Genomic DNA, 19,899 nt, shown 5'->3' with positions numbered 1-19,899 from the left:
ATCAGTAGGTGAGAGCATAACTTTTCAGAGAGTTTCTGAAAAGTATTCTTTGCAAAGGTTGAAGGTTTATCCCACTCCAGGGTGTATTTTCTGTTGTTGTTTTTATTTTTGTTTTTATTTTTTGTTTACACCTCTTTATTCAATTCAGAGCTACAATATGCTTGAACTCCTAATTCCTATCTCAGTGTAGAATACTGAATTGTAGAAGCTTTTCCTGCAAATTTGGAACGAAGGGTGCTTATGGAGTGATTAGCGATTTTTCTTTCAAGGTGCTTCAAATATAACCTTTCATTTGCATTTAACCTTTGAGTTTGACCGTGCTCGGTTTTGAATTGCCCAATGCACACATACAGCTTGTGGACAGAAGTGTTGATTTTCCAGTGTTGTTATAGGCTGTTCTGTTATTAGGCATCTTGTCATGTTTTATCAGTCACTGGGGCAGGGTCAAAATCTTTGCAGAAGGAACCTTCCACAAAGAAGCTGCCCAAAGAAACCTCTCAGTAATGGTACAGACCCCTTCCACTATGTGGCAGACGACTATGCAATGAAAATCAGTGGCTATATCCTATTTATCTCTACCACCTAAATTTACATTCTATATTTCATAATACTGTCCTAATTCATCACAGAACCTACAGAAACCATCATAGCACAAACCTTTCAATATGGAAGCTTAACCCTGAGGAACAGACAACAAATTAAATTCTTTTTAAAGGACAGAAAATTCTATATAAGTATTTTGCACAATATCCCAGTATCATACTCTTCCAAAAGGTAACAAAGTTTGAAACAGAAATGCCCAGGTATGGTGTTATTCACTGCTTACTGGAACACAAAGAGTCACTAGTAGTAGAAGAGTTCTTGAAAACCACTCCACAGGATGCAGAAGACAGGGCATTAACACAAAACAAATGTTTCAGCTATGATCCTTATAAATCAGGGATTTAGATCGCAGTCCTGACCCAGCTTAAAGTGGTGTTAAAAGAGAAGAGTCACTCCTCTCCACAGAAGCAATGAAAGAAGTTTCCAAGCTTCTTGTATTGTCTGCTATTTACATAGCTGACATTTAAAGTGTTTCTCATTAAACTACACTATTAACAACTTAATGCATGTCTTTTATATACTGTAACACAACACAAAAGACTTGTATTTAATCTAATTTATCACAGCAGCACCAAGAAAATCCCTGATTCCTCTGAAGAGGTTCAACTTTTATTTTAATTTTATTCTTTTAACGAGATCTAATTTTTGTCTTAGTCATTTGGTTTTATACAATAAAGGGACACTAGGTTATCTCTTTATGAAGGTCATATAGCATAAAACAAAATCAATAATTCTTTTTTAAAACTTTTAGCTCTTTGCAAGAGCAAGCATAGCCAATTAATTCCTACCTTTTTGCACTAACCATTAAATCCTTGCAGACCTAAAATTTTAGCATACTCTGAAAAATTAAAGATTTGTCCTTGTCTTTTTTATTGATAATACTTAGTACCAGTAAGAGTATTTTATTCTCAAACTTGTGAGACTTTGCAGACCTAAAATTTCATTGCACCCTCTGAAAAAGTAAAAAATAAAAGATTTGCCCTTATTCCTTTTCAGAAATAGCTTACCAGTATCACTAGACCTGATACTTTATTCTCACACTTGTAATGTAACTGATATTTTTCAAAACTGATAACCAGTCTTTTTTTTTTTTTTTTTTTTTTTTAGTATATTAAATTACTGTAGAAGATGAGGCATAATTCTATGCTGTTGCTATGGTGCTGAGCACTTCAAATATTCCAACAAAATGAAATTTTCAAAAACAACCTGGGTTATTTAGGAACTTATGTCTCATTTTCTAAAATGACCAGGTATTTGGCTGTGAAGAAAGTCAAACTGCCTTGGGCTCCTATGGCACTTAATGAGTTTTAAAAAGTAATTAGATGATGTGGTTATCAGCAAGTGAGGTAACAGGACATGATGACCCTGACTCTAAACTTATTTGAATTCTGACTCTGAACTTATCTGAATTATGGCTGCTTTCATTCTGGAATTCATTTGTATGCACAAGAATTTAAAGCAGTTTAACTGTAAATTAATTCTTTGAATTAGTACAGATTAATTTTCCAGAGGCCCCTAGGTAGAAAAAGCCCAGTTTCTTTCAAAAATCCTACCTATAACAACAATTTATGTGTACATTGATATGATCTGTTCTCTGTCAGTAATGTAAGAAAAGGTAAGAGACTATTTGACTGCCCTTCAGTTCTCTTACTCATTTACTGAATGATGTTCTGGCTTTAAGGGTTTATCTGAACTGTACTCTCAATTACATCTCTGTGAGTTTGAGAAACTCTCCTACTTTCACCATCACCATGCTGTGACAGTAAGGACAAGGAACAGCTCTTTTCCCAGTGATCACAACTCCACCACTAAGTAAAATAGGGCCCGAAGGCCCGGAGCTTCTGAAGGCCATACAAATTTGCAGTCTCCCCAGACATCTCCGATCCACACCAGCTGGCCCAATCCTAAGCACAGTTTGGATCATAAGACATGCACATAAGGCAGGGATAGTGCCCTTGCATCTACTGAGTCTTCCAAAACCACCCTATTAGGCTTTACGCCACCTGCAGCCCTCCCCTGCCCATCTGAAACACTTCTGGTGGTGCGTGCACGTCCTTGCTGTTGTGCAAGAAGAAGCCACACTGGGGGTAGCAATGTAGCCTTTAAATCACTGCAGATACGTGGAACAGGAAAAGGACCCTACACCAAAGTAACTGTGCCATGGGCCACAGGGACAGTGTGTAGGCACATGCTGTAACATGTGGATGTGGTTTTGGCCTTAATTGTCCAGGCCTGTTTTACTTAGCTGTGTAGACATGGCCAATATAAGGCTGCTGCAGCTACAAGTTGGTTCTGTGGAGATCAGCAGAGATAGACAGATTTGCAATGACAGAGTGAAGACGAATAGAGCTGCACCAGAGTGGGCTGAGGAACAGCAGCCAGGCTGCAGCACATATTGCAGTGAGGTGGTAAAGGGGCTCTCTCCCAGTCATCTAAATCCAACACACACCACACACCAGGGTTGGAAATTCTTTGCAAAAGCTTCTGCCATGTTTCTGGGCACTATCATAGCTTAAACTAGAGTGTGTGGCACCTCTGCTGATGAGAGCAGCCATTACGAGTGGTATAATGTGAAAGGTATACATGCGCTTATTTTAGATTTTATTGGAACTTCCTGTCAGTGGTACCACAAGATGTCTCAGTCTCTAAGACCCTTAATGCTGGTTCCTGTTCTCACTATCACAACAAACTGAATCTACCTGAACAACCATTGCAGATGCAGGGCCTTACAACTCCACTACAGGAACAGAAAGACGTGCTATAGAATGACAGAAATATTTATATTTAATTAGGTAGTGGGAAAAAGGTTCTGAATGGTGACTATTTGGCGTCTGCCCAGCTAGTACATTAGGTTATGTCCCAGTATCAAATAATAATAACTACTGGTGCAATTCATGTTTGAATTACAATTGTCAATTTGCTTATCCTGGGAAATATGACGACATGAATTAATCGCACAGTTGGTATCAGAGATGAACTGTCAGTTTACATGCTGACAACAATATCATTTTATTCCATTAAGGGAACAGAAGCTACGTGAAAGCATGGTAAATTTAATTAAGCTTCATTTATCTCCTGTGATAGCCGTACAATTACTCAGAGGCAATAGCATAAGTATAGACCCCAAACTAAATAACCTGTGGAGCTGTCAGAATTATTTTGAAGAACAAGCAGTAAGTCCACACAAACTATGTGACCACAATAAACCACATATTGACTGTACAAATTTAAACAAAACAACTTTCTAGTGTGTTGCAGCACTTCTCTGTGGATACTGCCATTCATGTCGTTTTCCATCACAGCTTTTTTAAGAGAATCAAAGTACTAAGTTTGTCTTGTTTAAACCAATTCTGAATCCACAAAAAGAATATATTTCTTGCACTAGGATGATTCTAGAGTCAAATTTACTGAAGAGAGACTACATTGATGAAAAAAGATTAAATTTGATACATGAAAGTCTCTGATACTGGCACTCTTTGTATGATAAACAGGTGAACATTTGGAAGAAACAGACCCTATACAAGTTTCTCTCTTTCCCCTATTGTAAAAAATTAACAATTTTTCTTTAAGAAAAAAAAATCAGAATGTCATCTTCCTTAATTCACTGGTCATTGCTAGTTCTTTTTTATTCAGCCTAGACTTGCTGGATCTAAATGATTTTGTTTTCTTCAGCCTCTTTTCAGAACAATACACAGATCATATGATTTGGCTCATAACCTAGCTTAAGGTTAGAAAGAAAAAAAAATATAGACCAGTTCTTCCAAATTCAACACTTCTTTCAACTGAACTATTAGTTCAGTTGAAAGAAGCATGTGACTTCTGCTAGTTGTGATTTCACAGATAGCAAACTTTCACAAGGCTGTGCCTACATGTCATAACAGTGTTGGAGCACATTTATTTTCTAACATTGTGAGCTCTATCTCACTTTCATTGATAAGGCACCTGGAATAGGAATAGGGTAGGGCAAGCCACAGGATGTGAAGATTTTTAAAAGCAAGCAAGATGTTTAAAAACTACTGTGAGGCATTCCCGAGCCTCCCACTGCTCTGAATAAATGTTAGCCCAGCACAGATAAAACAAGATGAATTGCAGTCACATGCAGTGATTGGATCACAATTTGAGCATGTAGCAAGCTATTTTAGTGATCCTTTTAAAATTCAGGCCAACTTAATAGGAACGTATAGCCTACATGAAAAAGTTTTTGTTCTAAGACAACAAACCCGTATTTCATTTCCATGCTTATTCTCGCTATAGAGAGGGAAAAAAATATCTTTTTTTTTTTTTCAGCAAATGAAAGAGTTGGATAACTTACTACTGGCATGAAGCACAATTCAGTTGGTGTATATGTGTGTCTGTTTTGTTTTGCTTTGCATGGGCCTTGCTGTTTAAATAAAATGACTTTGTAATTTCCTATGTGGTGGCAGCCTCCCAGAAGAATGGTTTCCAGAGTTCTAAGTCGAATTTTGAAACTGAACCCTTTGCATTTCATGAGAAGACAGAATGCCATTACACTGAAGTGCCACAAAATAAATTGTAAAGGTGACAACCCTACAATCATCACAATGGATGGACCACTAACAATGTTTTGTTATTGTATACTTGAGAAAACAGAGTCCTAGACATCTGAGGCATTTTATTTCATCACTTTCACCCAGCTCCAGCTTCCTTCATTTGCCATGTGGCTTAAAAGCCAGTAAAGAGAAACCCTCATATTCTACATGATTGCTGATTTGCGTCCACCCAATTCATTGCTGACAAAACTCTGTCAAACAAAAAAATGTCTCTTTTATGCTTCCCTAAAGCATAAAACTGATGAAAAATTACAGGTGATGTTGATCTCCATTTAACTGTATTCCCCCTTCTATTCTTCAAGCTCAAGAAGAGATTATATCAAGTACTTCATAAATTTGACTTATAAAATATTCTACTTCCACGTTTATGTGTGCCTATCCCTAACCTCTACCCACATCTGCAGGAAGGTTGATGCCACTGAACTTCTGCAAAGGGTCTGCCTAACAAAATACAACAGAAAACAATCAATGTGACAGCTATCCCGATACAACTATTTTCAGTAACACACCTGATGCATGTGGAGCCTCAACAATGCTTATGTACATTCCAATGCATTTTGAAATGGCTCACAGCTTTGGACTCTTTATCAATGAGTTTTTACTTTAGTCTTTCAGGGGCTTAAGCTATCTTGATAGGAACCATCACCTAGCTGGGGAGGTCAAGTGAATTAAATAATAGCCTACAAGGAGCCATGGCAGGATGACAGCAATGCCAAGGAGCAGGGTAATGTTTTACCTTCATAGAAAAACATGACACATAACTCTGAATTGTAATGTTGGCAGGAGGTACAACCTTACGCTGGACCCGGTAAGCAGAGCTTAGTGGATGAAATCCATCTTCTCCGAGTTTAGATGTTTGAAAGCTAAGACAAGTATCCTCAGATGGCAGTTCATCAGACCAATCTAAGGTGACTATCTAGGGTGAAATGCATCAGGCACTATAGAAGGCATAATTTACAGACCTCAGTGTCACACAAATGAGACAGATTTTTGCTGATTTACCCCAGCAAACACACGCCACAGAATGTTCCACAAGAATTACTACCTTAACTAGGTTTACTTGTAAAGCCTACCTATAAGTTAGGGAAAAATCTTCCGCAATCCTAATTCATCTAACAAAAATGTCATGCTCCAAAGAGTATGTTACTAATAGGTCAGTGTGGATCTTCAGGATTTAGACTCAAAAACAAGTTTTTTGTTTTATGTGAAAATCCTGGCCACTGGTCCTATATCTCTTGCAGGGATGCAGTGACCCATCAAAGCATACACAGCTTATGAAAGTCAGTCAGCTCTACTGCACAGAAATTCTGTACAAAAATTACTTTGATTAAAGCTATTTTTTGCTTAAGGGTTTTATTTGAACATGAAACAATTATTTTAAAAATACACTAAATAGTCATGCTATGTATTTTTAATATAGAAAGTCCTCTAAACTGCTTTTCTCTGCTTTGTCAAACTTCAGTTTTTAAATAAGAGTTCTTTCAAGAAGTGGGCAGAGGTAACCCGTTTGGCAGGATCCTATCAGTAAACATAAAAAGACCATCAAATGGCTTTATCAAGCTCACCATGATTTCTCTGCACCACAAAGACTAACCTGTGTTGGCTCTGAACTGAAGAATTCAACAGGCACAGCACAGTCACTGCCTAAGCTGGGCTCCACGTGTGCCTGGAAGTAAAAAATATTCTAGGCGAGAGAAGCATTCACTCAGCTCTATTCAAGCCTGTTTGCTCTGTGACCTCTGGGGAGTCCATACCAGCTGCTCTAGGTATTAATTAGCATGAACTATGGCAAAGGAACAGGAGGTGCAACCACTTACAAAACTCACACACCTTCTCTGCTTCGTATTAACCCAAACAGAATTTGGCAGAGCAGCCCATCTATTTCATAACTTCAACAGGAAAAGAATCCATAACTTAAATAAAATATTTGTTGTCAGCTATCAGTGGCTCTGACTTCTATGGACAATCCCCCGGGAGAAAGTTATCTAATAAATTAAAAAATCATTAATTTGTAAGTCCATATGGACTTCATTAACTCAACCTGAGTGCTTTGCAAATGGCAAAACACTCTTTTCTGAATCTATGTAGTACCTTTTAGTCCACAATTAATAAATAATTCACCATGACTGAAAGTGGAAACACTATATGACTTAAGATGATAGGCACCTTATAACTTAGGTCAGATGCAGTGTAAATTCCCCTGCCCGATATCTAATCATATACTTATAAATGACTACAAGAATAAAGTAAATTATAGGCTCTTAAGATTAAATCACTACAGAGAATGGTGCTGGGTAGATTGATTTCTGCTTCCAGAGTTCCCTCTTCTCCAAGGACAAGGGACAGTTAAGAAGGCAGTAATGCAGAAAAGACTAGAAGGAATATAAAAATCCATAAACTAAATTGATCATTCCATCTTCAGTGTGAGCTGTTAAAGGCTGTGTTTTTTTTTAAAAAGGTGTATTTATTTATATTCTGCTTGGAAGTTTGAGAAGAAAAATGAGTTTTGTGGTGTTTCAAGAATAGTAATTAAGCCATTTGTGTTTTCATCATACTTGTATGTTATCAACCAGTATTCTGGATGATGGTGAAACTGTAACCACGCAGCACACACACACAAAAATAAAAATGAGAGCTGGGTATCTATCTACATGTGTATGTTCAACTTCTCATATGAGAACTACGTGTTTCATGATCCAAAACTACACCTCAGAAAACATAGAAGACAAACAATGTTATCAGCAAGAAAAGGACTAAATTGGCATCAGCTGTGTTCAATGGAGCAATCAACATGGAAACACAAAGAGCCTGCATTTGTAAAGACCTAATAACTGGAAAGTTTGGGCTTATTTTTGTTGGAGCTTTTTTACAGCTACTTTTGTTCATATGATTTAATTTTAGATCCCATCTTTTCAGCAAACTGGGAAAATAATTTTTGGAATACAGATGAACTTAGAGTTACAACTGGAGAAGTTTCTTCAGTAAGAGTATACATTACAAAAAAATTCAAGAAAGAATGGCTTTGGGATACAGGTTTACAAGTGTTTGAAAAAAATAAAGCTATAATTTTGAAGTCTATAATTGGAATGAGTTGTAATGGATTTTAACATACCAGACTGAAAATGTTGGCCTTCTGAACTATGAAAAACTAAGTTGACTCTTGTTTTCTGCATTTTTGTTTAAAGATATTTTTTAGCTTGTGGACTATAAGCTCAAAATTGTTCAGGAGTGCTTCATAATCCTGTACATCTCAGGAATGTGACAGGAGCATTTTACCATGAATATAGCACTGCTATAAATTAAACAAGTTCATCAATGTTCTGTATAATGATTTTACAAAATAATCCAAACTTGACAACAAATGAACAAGAAATGAAACAAGCATCAAAATAAAACAGTAATGCATATTTTTCTGCAGTATACTTAGGAGTGATTTGAATCTTCCTTTCCCTGAAACTACGCAGCCATTTCAATGTTTTCTGTGTGGATGGGAATGCATAACCTGAAACCCAGATTTAGACTATTCTCCACTTTCACAGAATGAGATTGTGACTCCAGAGTCCATTCTAGAGATAGAAAACAGCAAACGAACAAATCTGGGAAAGTTTCTTTGCTGCTTGTTTATTGAAACAGATGGTTGACTAAGTGTTACGTTTTTGTGTTGGCAAAGATAGGTGGCCTAAATTTTGCACCTGAAACAAAGCAGCTATGTATCAGCTACTATGAGCTTTTACTCTTCTAACATACTTTTTTTTACTGTCTGTGGGGCCATTATTTGAAGAGGTCCGCTTTTGGGGAAGCAAGGCACATGTGTGTACTGATGAGTGCAAAGTGGGTGATACTCTTACCTGCCAAACAGATTGCCATAGGAAAGTCTTGTTTACAAATAGTCAAATTCCAGACTCTAAAGAAAGCCCCCAACTTCCTGATCAAAAGTTGACCCTAAAATGAAGGTATAGTTCCACACACCTATTTCCCTCACCAATCAGGATGAGACAGTGAAGTCTGAGTAATCAGGCACTATTAAAAGTGTGGTCATATTTGCCCTGCAAAACATCCCCTCTGCCTTTGCTTTTCATAAAGGCTTCTCTTTTCAAGGGTCATGACTGTTAGAAAATGCACTTGAGACCTCAGGGATTGATAGAAATGTGTGTTTTTTTTTCCTGGTAACTTCAGGTGTTAATGGCTTTCTGTTCACGTAAACACATTTTTTAAATGGGTGTCTGAAAAATAGCTGTAGGTATGTACTGTGGTTTCCAACCCAAACAAGGCGTGCCATTTGTACATTCAAAGTATTAAGTCTTTCCACAGATGATTTATAAAAAAAATAGCAATTCCTCAAAGTGTCCATTTCCTCTCATCATTTTTCACTTTTTTTTTCTCCCCACTGGAGAAGAGTGATTTGAGAGCTGCAGCATTTCTTTGGTGTCTGCTTTTTAATGCTAAAATGTTGAAAACAGTTTCAAAAGCCACTGGTAGAAGAAGTATTTGCTATAGTTAGAAGTGCTGACCTAATTTCAACGAAAGTTATCCAGACATCTCTGGTGTATTAAAGACAACCTCTTAGACTTACTCATGGTGTCCTGGGAAAGTTCAGTTTGGAGTTTAGCCCTAGTTACTGGTAGAACGATTTCTTATGAGGACCTGTCAGTAATGCCAAAACACACTGAATAATGGAAGTATGAGTGAAGAAAACATGAGGTACGAACTGTCTACACAAGATCACCTACAATTGCAGTTGGAATTCTTCTTGAAAAGATGACATGTTTGAGCTTAAAACTCAGAAAACCACAGATATTCTAAATACTAGATGTACAAATAATCCTATAAAAGAAACCTCACAAGTTTAAACAAGAATACACACCCAGTACCAGAACATACAAAAGTTCATTGTGAAACTAAATTACTAGGAATATATACAATAAAGAGAATAGCTCCACCATCAGTGCCTAAATATAGCAAAAAAGCCACTATGTAGTAACAGTAGACTCCTAAAGGGAGTAGGTATTTTCAGGAATACATTTCAAGAATACATAACAAAATTCATGATGGTGTCTTAAAGAACACTGATTTGGTGCTGTATGTGATAATCATAGCAGCAATGTTTATAGTTGGTGAAATGTTAACAGAATCTTTTAATACCATCCATATTTTGTATTGGTAAAACAGAATGGATATGTTCTTTTAAAAAATGAAAGTTTATTCCTTAAGCAATTTAGGTCTTTCATTTTTACCAGGCCTTCTTTTTTTCCTTTTTAATTTTTATGCATATGATTGAAAGGGGAAAAAATTACATGTTCCAAGTTGTATGCTTTTTTTTTTTTTTAATTTAAATTACATAAGGATTGTATTCCTCTTCTAAGAATGTACTTGCCAGATAAGTTAGAGTGCTCACTGGTCCCTGAGGATGGTATTTACATCATTGTTTTTCAAACACCCAGCTCTCATCTTCTGAATCACCCCTTGGAGCATTCATTAAATAAATGACAGGAAGTGGATAATTCACATGCTCCAAACTAGAACTTGCTTAGGAGCTCAAGGGAGACAGTGAAATTACTTTTTTTTTTTTTTTTTTTAAAGTGTTGGGCTATTTTTAGTTTTGGCTGTCATTCATTCCTGCAAACATTATAATGTATATTATCAGCTGCTTTATTTGAAAGTATTTGTAAGCAACACATGTACCATGGCCATTCTTCTAGTAGTATATACAAGTCCTCTCCACCTCTCCTTCCATACCTAGAGACATCTTATGGAAATGTTACAGTATGAGCTGTACTATACTGTGCTTGACACACTACTGGATTGAAAATATGTAAAGGTTTAGTACATATTCCAGATTTCCTATAGCGCTTTCAGTAATTGTTACAATCAGGGAAGTCAGAGAAAAAATAATTTACACAAACACAAGATCTTCACTTCAAACCAATAATTTCCTAGCAAGAACTTTTATTGCAAAGTTGTCTGACTTGAACTAAATCCCAGTCACCTAGGCATAAGTGTAGGAGTGAGGGAAGCAGTGGGAGTTGGGTCAGCAAGGAAACGAAGAACAATCCTTCTCCATGTGCTTCTTCCTGAGACCACCAGGGTCTTGCTGGTAGAGCACAAGAGGAAGAAGAACACCACAACTAAGGCCTTCACAACATCAAACAAAATGTTGTTTGAGTTTCTTCTCTAAATGTGCCTGAAGAAATAATCACCTTTTCTCAACAGAGTAATTGAATTTACCAGTGTTCCTCTGATGTGCTCTAAGATGCCACAGTTCATTATAGCACCATGCAGTCTGGAAACAGTTACTGCCTTTTATGTTATAGATAAACCTTTTCAAAAAAGTCTAGCTTTAGCCATTTCCATTCCTGGAAGTTTTCAAACCAACTAGGTAAGACCTAGAGCAGCCTGGTCTGATCTCATGGCTGACATATTTGAGCAGGAGCTGGCACTAAACACCTCCTGAGGTTCCTCACAACATGAATTAATGCTACAATCAGCTTAGACAGCGTTGAAAATCAAGAGTTTAAAAAGTTATGCATGCTCCCACCCCATTTGGTAAAAAAGCTACATATAACACTAAGGAACATCCAAGCATTAGGATTTGACTATAAATTGAAACCAAAGAAAAACAGCACAAAAACTTATTACCTCAAAACTTGTCTTCAAAGCCAACTTAATTCAACATGATCCACAAAGTACTTTTACTGTAAGGTAACTAAAATATTTTAAGCTTATAGAAGTGCATGGTTATGATACGCAAAGTGAAAAGTCTACTGAACAGATTTCTGCATACAACTTTTAATGAAAACTCAGTTAAGGAACATGAGCTAGCAGCAAGATCTTAGGAGGATCTTATCTTTTTTGTTGTTGTTACAGCATTGGATTTACATGCAGCATTATTAAATAGTAAGCTATCTAGACAATAACATATCTAAGATATAAACATCATTTGAAATAAGTCCATTTTCACTAAGGCAATGAGTCAAAATTTCATATTAAAAACTTGTTTGAATACAAAAATAGGAATTTTAACGAACAAGCAACAAACACATGTATATTGTCTAATCGAAACACTGTTATAGAAAATCCAAGTTTCTTTAAGTTTAGATGGAACAGCTTATTACATGAAAAAATGACGTAACAGGTTCAAGTCATGCTTGACAGAAAATTGAAGACGTTCAAGATTCATCCCAGAAGAATCCTCTTATAGTAAGTTTTTTTCTGAAAGTATGTTTTATCCCACAGCTTTCTAAAGCGCCAAGAATGGAATAAAACTTGTTACAAACAAATGTATTCTTTTCAAAGGGGAGAAAAAGCAACTTCACTAAGTAAATTTCACCAAGCAGGTACCAAAACATCCCAAGCAGCAGTTGGAGATTTACATACTATTCAGTTTTTGTATTTGACTTATATTCTAAGGCTGAATAAGCTTAGAATAGTATTCCTTTAGGCTCATTCAGATGACTAGGCATTCTGTACTATGCACCAGCATGATTAAAACTTTTATTTAAAAGCAAGGTGCAGGCACATCGTAAGTGGTTACAAGTTTTTTTAGCATCTTTTTTCTCTCCAAACTCCATTTCATGACCAACCTATTTTTCAGTTAAAAAAAAAAAAAAAAATTATCACTAAATAATATGCAAAATATTGGGGGGAAAAAAGGAAGAAATAAAAAATAACAATATCTAAGCAGACCACAATTTAGTTAAGAAAGGAAATCTATACCTTTTTCAGTCATATTTTAAATATTAGATTTGATTAACAAGCATTTGTTACAAAAAAGCATTCCTGGACTAATCACAGTTCAGAAAAGGACTGATCAGCGTCTCAGTCAAGATTATTAAAATTCTAATGTCAAGTTTATGCTTCTTATTTTCATTTATTCTGGCAACATTTAGTAATGACAGCAGTGCTCAGGCTATACATCAAAATAAGTTCCCAATTACTTCATAATTCAACATTAACCATATTTAGTTAAAAAAAAAAAAGGTTTAAAAGAGGTTTAATTGCAAGAGTTTATCTTTCTGTGCAAGGCTGATGACTGATTAATATCCTTCTCTCTCGCGCATCTGACTAGAATCACACTGCTTGTGAAGAGCTTTAGGACTTCCCAGTTATGGATAAATTGAAGCAACTAGACTGACTTTTGCTATGTTATGCTCATGGGATATGAATAGAATTGTGGACATATACTAGTCAAAGTTCATTTCAATACTAGCAATTATTTACTGAAATAATTGGAAACTGAAGTTCTAATAACAAAACTCTGGTGACTTGCATAATGCTTTTATTCAGCTTTTGGGTATAAATGGTCAAAAAATAACTATAAATACCGAAGTAGTCTACATTTATGCTGCAGAAACAAGACAAGCTCAACTACCTACACCAGAACATACGAAGTGCAGAGAAGAATGCTTGCAGAAGACGCCGTATCTGTCCAGAGAGGATGTGTTATAACAAAATGAAATTGAACATTTTTCAAGTATGCAGATTAAAAATGACAAGATGTAGACTAACGCATGAACTCCACACTTCTGGTTTCTGACCTTGTCAGCTCCTATCAGGCCCTTCCAGTTCACACAAAAACATATAAACTCCTTCCCCAGATCACTGTTTTGATAAACAATCTCTGTCAACCTTTTACTTCCATCCTCTACTGCCAAGACGCCTGCACTCAGCTGTGCTCACTGACCCTCTCAGCAGCAATGTGGTTCCCACCTCAACAGTGTGGTGCCACAGCACCTTGTCCTGCCCACAAAACTCAAACTTTTGCCCTGTGGCTGCCCAGGCTCCTGCCAAGTGGCTCCACGCGTGCCTTTCCTATGCTCCAGCCTATGCTGAGGACATTCACTGGATGAGCAGGTACTGCCATGCCATAGTAGAATATAGCTTTCCTATTCATGGGAGAAGTGAAGCACAGCCAGCATCAGTAATTCTCACATCCCCTACAGCTGAACTCATTGGAGGGATTACTGTACAACCTTTTCTTCTGAAAAGCATTTAGCATCTGATCAGTTCCTGAAATAAAAGTAAGTATGTACAAAGCGTTGCTGCACGCAAGACTAGACACACACCTTCCAGTACTATCCTCCTCACCCAGAAGCACTACCTAAACTTTCCTTTTGCTGAAACACAGGTTGAAGGAGGCTCACTGATCAGCAGGAGTCAACAGGGTGCAGAGGGAAAGGGTTCAGCGTGGCAGCACTTCTCTGTCAAACGTGGAGCGCCACCAACGCACAGCTTCAGCAAAAGGCAGGAAACCATGAGGGCTACAATCCCTTTCCATACCACTGACACATGGAAAGCCCAAAGAGTTGCAAATGATCAGAGTGTAAAAGTTAGTTTACCTTTTTTCTTTTTAAATCAAGGACAGGCAGACTGCCTGCAGAGAGCACTCTTCCAGCCAACACAAGTATCTCTACTTAGTTGCCCACTTAATATTATCATGTCTTCTCAAAAACATGCCCACTTAGACACAGCTAACACAATCCTGGAGGCCCCACCTTCCATCTCTTTCATGCATGTGTTATATAGTGCCATTTTAGAGAGCCTTCATTAGAGTTTCATTATAGCTAACAATTAAATCCAATTGAGGCAGCTCATTCCCAAACAGAGTTCAGACATCAACTTGTAAAACATTATGGTGCCTGGGAAGTACCTGGAGACTTCTGAAATATATAGGATTTTAAATGGTAGCTTCCCTCTGGTTGAGATAGTGTTCCTTGACACTCACACACACATAAGAGGCTTCTTTGCCTTCTATATGAAAAAAAAATTGTGAGAAAGCACTTAAAAGCATTTTCTTTTCAGTTAAGTAGCAGTATATAAAAAGCCTCAGTTGGGCTTTTCAGTGGCCTACACAAATTTTTGTTTATAAAAATTATTCTAGCTAGTGGTATATGACAGGGCAATAAATTAAAAAAAGGCATTCACACTGCATACATGAAAGAAAAATGCAAAGAATGTACATTTTATAACCTCTATTCTACCCCATCTTACAACTGGACAGTTTCAAAAATATCTTCGGTCAGGCTCAATGCAGAGCAAAGTAGTCACTACATTAGCATACCAGAGAACACATACAAAAAGAGAGGGAAGATCCTGCAGCTACAACATAGAAACATTTCTAGTGTGTAGACTTTAACACAACTACTTTTCACAAAAATATTGAGAATTCCAACGCAGAAGTAACAAGTTTAAACGGATTCTTTACAGAACACTGACAAATGTGCAACATTTGTAATACTCTTTCAACATGCACATAGTACTCTTACAAAGCACCATTTCTTCTAAAATATATGATAGATGCACTGGTAATAGCTGAAGTATAAAAATAAACAGAATCATTCTGCTAAAAAATTAGTGCAAAATTATACTACTTTTCCTCATTTGAAAATGTAGATTATTTTTTCCAGATACCTTTAATAGCATTATTCTCTTACATAAAATGAGAACTCTTCAACAATACCATCTTTACTCATTTCAAATTATTTGCATTATATATCTGAGGTGCTAGAGTTCCCCAGATATTGATCTTAAACTCAACTTAAGCTGCAATAAGACCGTGTTATTTAAACATAAACAAATGTAGAATACTTAGTTTTGCTCTAAGTTCATCAAATATTTATAGTACTCTACATGGTCTCAGTCCATAATGTGTTTTATTAAGTGTATCCCACTTAATGATAACTTAACAAGCAAGATACATCCATCTTAACTCATTGTTTAAATAAAAAGTCCTTTTTTAAAGAACAATGATGTACAGCATTCATAGAATCACAGAATGGTTTGGGTTGGATGGGACTTACGGTCACCCAGTTCCAACCCCCTGCCATGGGCAGGGTCACCTCTCACTAGATCAGGTTGCTTCCTAGTGCAATGAATAATTCAGTCTGGAGCAGGACTACACATCTCTTCTGTTCTCAATACAAGTTGAAAAATGTTTTCAACTGTCAGAACTGTTCAATTAAAGATTGCTTTAAATTGTATAATCCAGAAGCATTGTAAGAGTCCCTTTTCTTCCAACAACTTGTCACTGAAAGGCTGATCCAATACTATCAGTCATTTAAAGAAAATGTGCAGAAAAAATAAATTTAATTGGAATATTCTATAAAGTGGTTAACTTTAAGATCTCAAACATTGAAATAATGCTTCCTGTTAAAGGGACATCTGCACTAATGAGTGTTCAAATGATTGCACTCAGCTGATAAAATTATAAAATAATGCCTCCCCAGTCTCATTCCAAGAGATTTCCTCATACGTGGTTTTGGTTTGTGAAAAAAAGAGTATATTGCAAATCTGAAAGCCAGTCCTGTATTTTATATTTTATTAAAAATCAGGTAACTTAATTCTTAACTGTGCCAGGTGGAAGCCACAACATGGGAGAAGGTCCCTTTAACGAGGAAGGAGACAGGTATCACTTGATTAGGATGTGGGAACGGAATCTGTACCTATGGGTAAATGGCAATGCGTTCTGGGTTGGTTCAGCCCTTGGTTCTGAATTCTGTGTCACCTCCGGCGTCGCTCTCTCGTCATCTGTCCCATTGATACTTTCTGGTGTTAAAGGAGACTGAATATCCCCTCCAGCTGATTCCTTAAGTAAAACAAACAAATAATAAATTAGAATTACAAACTGACCTCCTCAGGAAGGCAATGTCCTTATAAGCACTAATAATATTTCTCAAATAAGATATTAATTTTAGGCAATATTGATATGAGGCTCACAGATTTCCTACGTCTCCCATAGCTATTTTTCATCATGTGATTTTAATTTAGAAGCGTATTACCATCAGTTCACACCATCTTGTGCAAAACACAGCTGGCACATGATTTTCTTTGTAAGCCTCCATCATCCTGCTTACTACAGACTTCTCTCACTCTTGCCTGATACTACATTCAATCACAAACTGATGACTGCTTACGCCCAGCATTCTTATCTCTCACTCTATATTCTAACACAAAAACAAATTCTGATATGTGTTTCAACATCCAACCTTCACATTCAGTATTAACCAAAGTGAACAGTGGGAGGGCCCTTGTCAGTACAGTCAGCCTCACACTTCAGCCTCACGTTTAAAGAACACTTGGCCAGCAAAGTCCCTGCAAAACTTCCACAGTCACCTTAGCCTGACCCTCACTCTTGCTGTTCGTGGTACTATCTGGGAAGGATAATACTCCAACTACATGTACAACCAGACAGCTTCCACTACTGCTACATAACTGGATACCTGAAAAAAAAATAAATATCAATGGCTACCTCCTATCAGAAGGCACTGGTGCACTTTCAATCAGCCTTTACCATGCTAGCATGTACATTTGTATTTTGGCCAACAAATACTATTTGCTGTTTTCTAGTCGCCAAAAAGTATGTTTTTTTAAAAAACAATGTACACCATGTAGCCCACATCCAATCCCTGTATGTTGTTTAATTTTAGCATTTTCTTTCCTAATATATTCTTTTTCAAATAATGTCTTTCAAAGGAGATAATAGAGTCATAAGCTAAGTAGCTCATCTTGATTTTAAAATACTTTGCTAAGCTTTTAGTAATCAATCATCTAACTCCAAGGAAGAAGACTCATGAACAGAGTTCAGTGGATGTCATGGAGGGGTGTCTGAACAGTAGAGGATGGCTGAATAACAAGCTTTCCAAAAACTAAGCATCTCTATGGCCACAAAACATCTAAACATCTGCATGGGTAACTGATAACACTGCTATTTAATATAATTAAACTGAACCACAAGCACAGTCTCTGAAAGGCTAACTGCTTCTCTTTCCAGCTCTTCGAATTTTCCTTTCTGCATAGCAAGCTGAAGAACAGCAGTCACAGAAGGAACTGCTAAGTACCTAGAGATGCTCACTGTCTTAAGAGATCAAGCTCTAATTTTGAGCCTCCACTTGTAGCCTTCAACTACTTTACACAGATTAGGCTTTTTGAAAGCCAGTAATGAATCTGATCCTCCATCTATAGGAAAGGTGGCACAGGACTTGGAGATTTAACCAGATGGAAAAATGCAGATCTTTTGATGAATTTAAGTTCTTGCTGTCAACGTCACCTTCCACAAAGCACTGGGTGTTACTTAGCCAACAATACAGTAGATCGAAGTTTTCATCGTACTTTGAATTACATTAAGCAGTTGCAGCACAACAATTATCAAAATTGTGCTTTTATTCTGACTTCTCACATAATGAGACATATCTCACATTCTGACAAGTGTCTTACTCTACAACACAAGCTAGTGGGTGATAGAGTTGTACTATAACATTTTTAATACTAACTTGAAGTTCTATTGTATTTAGTGTTTATCAAGCAACACCACATGTGCACAACTGTCTCCATTCTGCACCTTTTTATTAAATTCCTGTGGGTTATAAAGCAGAAAATAATGATCCTAATTTGTTACACAAATTAATTTATACAATAAATGCTAATTGTTTATTATGTGAACATAAATAGTTTCCTACTTTCAGAGAAATTGTTTTTTATTTTTTTTTCACAATAATATAAAAGTAAAAAAATAAATCTTGATTTTTACAGGATGCTTTTAATGAACTGAAACTGAATTGAAATTAAGTGTGAAAAAGCATAGCTGGCAAGATATTCAGGTATATACATTGTGTTATACAAATTAGGCATTTTTGTCTATTATTATCCTCTGATGTGGGAAACAGTTTCCACTAACATTAAATGAAAGGCATTATGGGCCCCAAAATCTCTGTTACTACCTCCTCTTCTCCAGCGGTACTACATGTTCTGAAAAATACATACTACATCGCATAAAGACTAGTTTGTTTTTATCTTTAAGCTGAAATTCCTGCAACGTCATTATTGCACAAATAAAGCCAAAGATTATTTATTAACATGTTTTATTTATAAAAGCATGAAAACTATTTCACTAGAAGAAAAATGTGCAGGTTCTACCTAGACTTATTCTTCAGTAAAGCACTTTCATAGACTTATAATTTGAATGAAATTCAAGTGACAAAAATTCACACAGAGAAACACTGCAGTCTATGTGATACCTAAAGTTTCACTGCCTACAAATTCATGAGGGGCTGATATGTATGTAGCAGAGAAGCATCATAACCTAGTACATATTTCTTCTGCTAATGTAGGTCAGTCAGTGCTCTCATACACTCACAACTATCCCTGCCACATTTATTTGCAGCCAACTGTAATGAAGCTGTCTATGAATAAAGTACCAAATGCAACAGAAAAAGCATCACTTACACTGGAAAAAAAAAGTTTACAAATAACGTATTTGCATTTTATATTACTTAGAGAGAATAAAAGAATTATAGAATCTTTTTTGTGAGATTAAGTACCAAAGTTTTTACTCTGCATTATAATTTCACACATCCAAATCAGATGGTTTTGCAGAGCTGGGCAAGAAACTATGGTTAGCTTAAAAAGATGTTCACGCCTCTATTCCTGTCGAAAGAGCAGGATAACTTAGTTATAACATTCACTGCATAGATCCTGTATGGAGAAAACAGTGCTTAAATTGAAAATGGAATGTATTTCTGAAAAAAAATATATATACTTTAAGGTCTGCTATTTTCCTCTCAAGAGCACTACGAATAGGTATTTCATACATTTGAGAAGAAAGGATTACCAGCTCTCCTGTGTATAAGGCCACTATCACATCATATATAGGTTTTTGGAGGATATTGAACTTCAAGTCACTCACCAGTCCTGGATTTACACATGAGTTAGTGAAAATTATACTCGGGAGTAT

General features: G+C 36.4%; 1 protein-coding gene across 1 annotated transcript in view; it reads right to left on the bottom strand.

The window, feature by feature from the left end:
* Positions 1-19,899, bottom strand: part of HOMER1 (homer scaffold protein 1) — a gene marked incomplete at both ends in the record, with an annotated part of 63,913 nt that overhangs the window by 27,309 nt on the left and 16,705 nt on the right. The window contains one exon of the mRNA XM_084305143.1: positions 16,613-16,755. Within this exon, the coding sequence (XP_084161269.1) occupies positions 16,613-16,755 (143 nt within the window). The remainder of the gene's footprint in view (positions 1-16,612; positions 16,756-19,899) is intronic.

This window comes from Netta rufina (assembly GCF_964035555.1).
Source record: "Netta rufina genome assembly, chromosome: Z".
Lineage (NCBI taxonomy): Eukaryota > Metazoa > Chordata > Aves > Anseriformes > Anatidae > Netta > Netta rufina.
Note: the sequence above shows the minus strand (reverse complement) of the source record. Positions and strands in the feature narration are given on the sequence as shown.